The sequence below is a fragment of the Diabrotica virgifera genome, chromosome 1 (genome assembly GCF_917563875.1).
Source record: "Diabrotica virgifera virgifera chromosome 1, PGI_DIABVI_V3a".
Taxonomy (NCBI): Eukaryota; Metazoa; Arthropoda; class Insecta; order Coleoptera; family Chrysomelidae; genus Diabrotica; species Diabrotica virgifera.
The window spans coordinates 300,336,831-300,343,279 of NC_065443.1; the positions used below are offsets into that span (position 1 = coordinate 300,336,831).

A 6,449-nucleotide genomic window follows, 5' to 3' on the forward strand; every position below is an offset into this window, starting at 1 on the left:
TAATATAACTTATGTAAAAAATACAACTTATATCTCGATATTACGTGAAATAGCTCAAAGAAATGAGTAAAAATACACGGTTTTTATGACACTCAGTGTAACTACGTAACAATTGTTTTAGTTTCTATATGGACGGAATAACAAAATTTATGTACATCTGACCAATTTTTTCTCAATTTAATTATTTATTGACAATTTAAATGAAAAATAGCCGATTTTAAGAATTTTCGTCTATAAGTTACAATGTTTTACCAAAAAACTGAAAAAAGAACCGATTAGTTTATTGAAATAGCCTTAAAATGAGTTGAAGTAAAATAGAATTGGAGCTTTGTTTATCAATAAACATTAACTATTCAAATTTATTTCTTACGTTTTAAGCTAACTACCTGAGGTACCCCTAAACCCTAAAAATGTCATCAAAACGACGATTTTGAAGCTCTTCCGACTGGATTAAAGAAACTATTATCGATTCAAACAAAAGTTGTGTATTTTTAATTCTAAATTTCAACTATTTAATTAAAAATAAAGTGTTTCAGTTGAAAATTCAAAGTTGCTACACCCACCGCTTTCGCAGGCAGAATAAGAACCCTGCTATTGCATAAGTATATAGATTTTGAAAAACCATTCAAAAAGCATTCCAAAGTTTTTTCGATATGCCGTCTAGTTCTCGAGAGATTTGACAATCGCCTTTCTGGACAGAGCCCTTAAATAATGTAAACATTCTTATTCAAGCTAGACATAAGCCGAGTGAGAGAGCTGACCGTGAAATTCATTTGCGATGTTTCCAAATTTACCGGATCTCGGGTTGTCTGCAAAATATATATTTACCATATACACAACGGATCGCGCGCGCTGCCCTCTACAGCGGATTTAGTGGAACCACTGCAATATAAAATTCACCAAAAGGGGTGCAAAATGAGGTCCAGACAAAAATCGATTTCCTTGTACCCTAACCATTGTTACATCGAGATGTCACTATATACACGTGAATACAAGGTGAGATCCAAAATCGGATCTCGCCTTGCAAAACGGATCTCATCTTGTATAGCTTATGATACAAACGGATCTCGCCTTGATATGAAGACATATATATATATATATATATATATATATATATATATATATATATATATATATATATATATATATATATATATATATATATATATATATATATATATATATATATATATATACGTATCCTACTGAGGCATAAAAGTACCTCAAATGGTATCGTGATATTCACAAGTTGAGACAAAGTTTTCTGTGCCAGCTCTTGAAAGATTTTAGTTTTTTTTTTTGACACAGAGCTTCCATGGATTGTTCAAAACAGTGATTCCATTTTTAGTGCAGCTTCCCACAATTCTTCGTTTGGGTACATAAGAGAACCTCTTGAGACTGTCTGTAGCCAACCTGGTTCCATATGTGTCTCATAGGTTTTTGTAGGGTTTCGTAAACTATATTTATGCTTGAATTTGTATGCCACATAACCAGCAACATACTTCAAAGAGTCCCGATGAATTTTTTCTTTCACCTCATAATTTTCTGCGACTTTCAAAATGTCATCGTCAGTTATATGATCCTCCTCCAAGTAGTGAGCTTCTATATATTTATTTTGAAGTATTTTGCCCTCTTCAGACTGAGATTTTTACGAACTTTCAGTTTTTTCTCTCAAATTAGACAGCACTTTTTGTGTCAAGCAAATATCTTCCGATGCCGAAATATCGCTTGGCAATTGAGGACTTTCTATTGAGCTGTTACTTACTCAAGATTCAGTAGTTTCAATAGTATTGTGACATTCTGTAAAGATAGCCGCTGAATTTTTTGCTAAAATATACCACCTTAATTTAAATTTAAAATCTATTGGCGAAGGATGATCGTTTGCACCACCCGTTCCTCGAATATAGGAAAAAAGGTTCTCTAGCACATCCTGATTCAGCTTCGATGTAAAAATATAGTCAACGTTGTATTTTGCTTGTAGGTAAGGAAGTAACTCTTTCAGAGATCTATTAGTAAGCAATATCCCTTTTTGAAATGGAATAAGTCCTTTATGTTGTAATCTTGGCGCCGACTTGCAACCACCCATTGCTTTACAAACTCTACATTTTGAGAGAGAAAAGATCAAAACGAGAGGCTTTGTAAAAACAGTTCATCTACCGTACGATACACAAATAGATCAACCGGGACACGGGTGGTTCCTACAGCTGGAACCTGTATTGTTGCTTCGTAGGTGACATCATGCGCGCCGGGGTACACATTGTGATTTATTTACGAGCATACCGGTCTCTGTCTACCGTGCTCCATACCATATAGTACGATCGGAAAAATGTACCATTTAACTGGACGTAGTTTTAGGGGAAGAGATAAATATTTGCTTATGAGGAGCTTTTTCATATTGTTAAATGCTGCTCTAGCTCGTTCTATTCTCGCCTTAATTTCTGTGCCCTGTATATTTATAATTATACAGGGTGTCCCCGAAAATACTGCTTTCCTTAAAGGTATAGGTAGAAGGTACTATGTAGAGCAAAAAAGTCTGATAACATTTCTTTCTAAATTCAACCGTTTGGCCAAAAAACCAAAATACATTTTGGTGTGCAAATTGAAAACTGACAACTATGTATACAAAAATCTAAACATAGACCATCACAATTCAAAAATAGTTGCAGCATTAGCCTTTAGTATTTAGATTAAACCCTGTCTTCATTATAAACAAACAAACAAATTCTTGTTTTGTTATTTTCAAAAATGGGGTGGTATAATTATTTTGCAGGTGTAACTGTCTACATACATTTTTATGGTGTCAATAACCTAGATCACTAATAGTTCTTGTACATTGATGCAAAATTTTTAAATTTTATGAAAATAAAAGTTCGCTTATATGACGAACAATGTAAATTTTTTTTAAACGGTTAAGTTTAGAAAAAAATGTTTTTTGTTCTACATTGTGTAGTATATCCATCCCTTAGAGGAACGCACTATTTTCGGGGACACCCTGTATTTCCAGTAAGTTTTTCTGTTCCAGTAAAATGCTTATAGTCGGTTTGTTTTTCAGGTTGTTTCCAGAAGGAGAATAAACTGAAAATTATGGACACCTTACATTCGCCTCATAAAGGATGCCACGAGGTTAAAGGAAAAATGTTAAACAAAAATATGAAAATTGGGACTGGAGGCAGATCTTACAAATGTGAAATTTGTTTCAAACAATTTACTAAAGTGTCTCTTTTAAAAGTGCATTTGCTAATACACGGTGAACAAAAACATTATAAGTGTGAAATTTGTTTAAAGCGATTTGCTAGAAAAAGTGATTTGAACAGACACTTGAGATTGCACACTGGGGAAAAACCTCATAAGTGTGAAATTTGTTTTAAGTCGTTTAATGCAGCACATCGTTTGAAAGAACATGTAAGAACCCACACTGGAGAAAAACCTCATAAGTGTGAAATTTGTTCAAAGTCATTTACTAGAGCAAGTTGTCTTAAAGTACATTTGCGAGCACATAGTGGAGATAATCCTAATGAGTGTGAAATTTGTTTAAAACAATTTAGTTCCAGAAGTTATTTAAAAAAACACTTGAGAGTGCACACTGGAGAAAAACCGTACAAGTGTGACTCTTGTCTTAAGCAGTTCACCGCAGAAAGTTCTTTGAAAACACATTTGATAGTGCACACTGGAGAAAAACCTCATAAGTGTGAAATTTGTTTTAAGTCGTTTAATGCAGCACATCATTTGAAAGGACATGTAAGAACCCACACTGGAGAAAAACCTTACAAGTGTGAAATATGTTCAAAGTTATTTACTAGTACAAGTTATCTTAAAGGACATTTGCGAACACATAGTGGAGATAATCCTTATGAGTGTGAAATTTGTTTAAAACAATTTACTACAAGAAGTGATTTGAAAAAACACTTAAGAGTGCACACTGGAGAAACGCCTTATAAGTGTGAAATTTGTTTCAAACAGTTTGTTCAAAAAGGTCATTTAACTGTCCACATGAAATTTCACACTGGAGAAAAACCTTATATGTGTGAAGTTTGTTGTAAGCAGTTTACTACAGCAGGTTCTTTGAAAGTACATTTGAGAGTGCACACTGGGGAAAAACCTTACAAGTGTGAAATTTGTTTAAAGGTATTTTCTAGAACAAGTCATCTAAAAGCACATTTGCGAACACACAGTGGAGGAAACCCCTACTAGTGTGAAATTTGTTTTAAACACTTTAGTAGGTACAGCAAATAACTTGACAGTACATTCGAGAGCGCACACTGAAGAAAAGTCTTAGGCCTGGTTTGTCTGACCAGATTTGTCCGAAATATTTTGTTGATATAGCACCAAAAAGATCGCTCTATCTCGGGGAATTATTCCGTTCAGAAGATTCGTCTGTTTGTGATTTGTATACATGCAGTCAGTTCGTTGAACAAGAGAGGCATTGTTTGCGTTTAATGTCGTCTCTAAAAGATGCTTAGATATTAACCTGGATATTTATTCATGTTTCATCAACTTGGAAAAATCGTTCGACAGGGTCCGACATGAAAAACTAATAGAAATATTGATAAACAGAGATATAGACAAACGAGATTTACTAATTATCATCAATCTGTATTGGAATCAATTGGAATAAAGATAGAAGAACAAGAATCCGAGAGTATTGATATAAAGAGAGGAGTAAGACAGGGTTGTGTTCTGTCGCCACTACTGTTTAACTTGTAGAGTGAAGCCATATTTCAGGAAGCAATAGCGGAGCTAAGTGATGGAATCTCTATAAACGGAAGAATAGTAAATAAAATAAGATTCGCTGATGATACCGTTATAATGGCAGACACCCTGGAATCGTTACAAGAATTGCTAAATAGAATTAACACTTATTGCGTTCGATACGGACTAAAAATAAACAAGAAAATAACTAAATTTATGATTGTCCCAAAAACACAACATGGAAATGAAAGGTTAATGATAGATCAAACCCAAATAGAAGAAGTAAAGTCATACAAATATCTGGGAACCTGGGTTGATGACAAAAATGACCAAAGCAAAGAAATTAAAGTCCGAATGAAAACTGCAAGGCAAGCATTTATAAAAATGAAGACACTTCTTACAAACAAACACCTTCAGTTGCCTCTCAGATTGAGGGCTTCTAAGGGCTCATTCTGCTGAATCGCACCTGACTGATAGTGCAGTCACTGAAGGTTTTCACGTCCGATTTTTATGAAAGTTGGTGAGGAGTTAGAGATACCTCAGGAAACAAAGGTGACATGATGCCAACTTGCGCTTTTACCCTGAGGGTGGATGCCACCCCTTTTCGGGGATGAAAATTATTTTAAAACTTTAAAAGGGTAAACCCTGTAGTTGGCTGTATACCTTCGTTAAAACAACGTAGAATGAAGTAAACACTTTTGTTGTATGTAGGTATATAAATTTATTAAAATTCTTAAAATTTATCCACAAGGGAGTGGAAGTACAAAACGTTTTCGGTCAAACTGACCATCATCAGTGTAAACTCCCAGTGTACAAGTAATTGAAACTAGCCACTTCAATAGGTGTAAAAACCTCTAAATAACATTACTGCTACATTATGAGCTATATAGTAATCGACATTAAGTCGATGTCTTAAGATTATAAATATCACATGTGGATGTATGTCATCCTTGCTCGGAAATTGCACAAGCTTGTTGTGATCAGGTGAGAGGTTAACAACCAACTTGGTTGTTAACCTAAAGTTGGTTGTTAACCTCTCACCTGATCACAACAACCTTGTGAAATTTCCGAGCAAGGATGACATACATCCACATGTGATATTTATAATCTTAAGACATCGACTTAATGTCGATTACTATATAGCAATAATGTTATTTAGAGGTTTTTACACCTATTGAAGTGGCTAGTTTCAATTACTTGTACACTGGGAGTTTACACTGATGATGGTCAGTTTGACCGAAAACGTTTTGTACTTCCACTCCCTTCTGGATAAATTTTAAGAATTTTAATAAATTTATATACCTACATACAACAGAAGTGTTTACTTCATTCTACGTTAAAATTATTTTATTAAAATGATACCATAAATCAATAGAGGGACAAATTCGAAGCAAAATTTGTTATACACTGGCGGGCAAGAAAATTTAGGTCACTAGATGAATAAAATACACGTCAATGTATTAATATTGTTGCCAGACAGGTAAATGTAAATTTTATACCGGATGTAACAATCATACTGTGTTTTTTCCTTAAAGTTCGGAATACTCTGAGGAATTTTATAACAGATAAATATTGAAATTAAAACTCAATTGTAGTCTTAGGCTTTCTTAACATTTTCTTTTTTGATTCATTTGCTTATGTTGGATAATAAAAAAGTTAGTTATTTTAACAACTAGCCATGTTCTTCATCAATACAGGGTGTTCAAAACAATTCTAAATAAGTGTGACAAACTTTAAGGGGTAATTCTGCATGAAAGGAT

General features: G+C 33.8%; 1 protein-coding gene across 1 annotated transcript in view; it reads left to right on the forward strand.

The window, feature by feature from the left end:
- The window catches only part of LOC126885675 (zinc finger protein 664-like), a 66,122-nt gene extending 60,664 nt beyond the window's left edge, over positions 1-5,458 (forward strand). Inside the window, exon 2 of the mRNA XM_050652382.1 lies at positions 3,053-5,458. Within this exon, the coding sequence (XP_050508339.1) occupies positions 3,053-4,191 (1,139 nt within the window). The 3' untranslated portion in view covers positions 4,192-5,458. The remainder of the gene's footprint in view (positions 1-3,052) is intronic.
- The last annotated feature ends 991 nt before the right edge of the window (positions 5,459-6,449 follow it).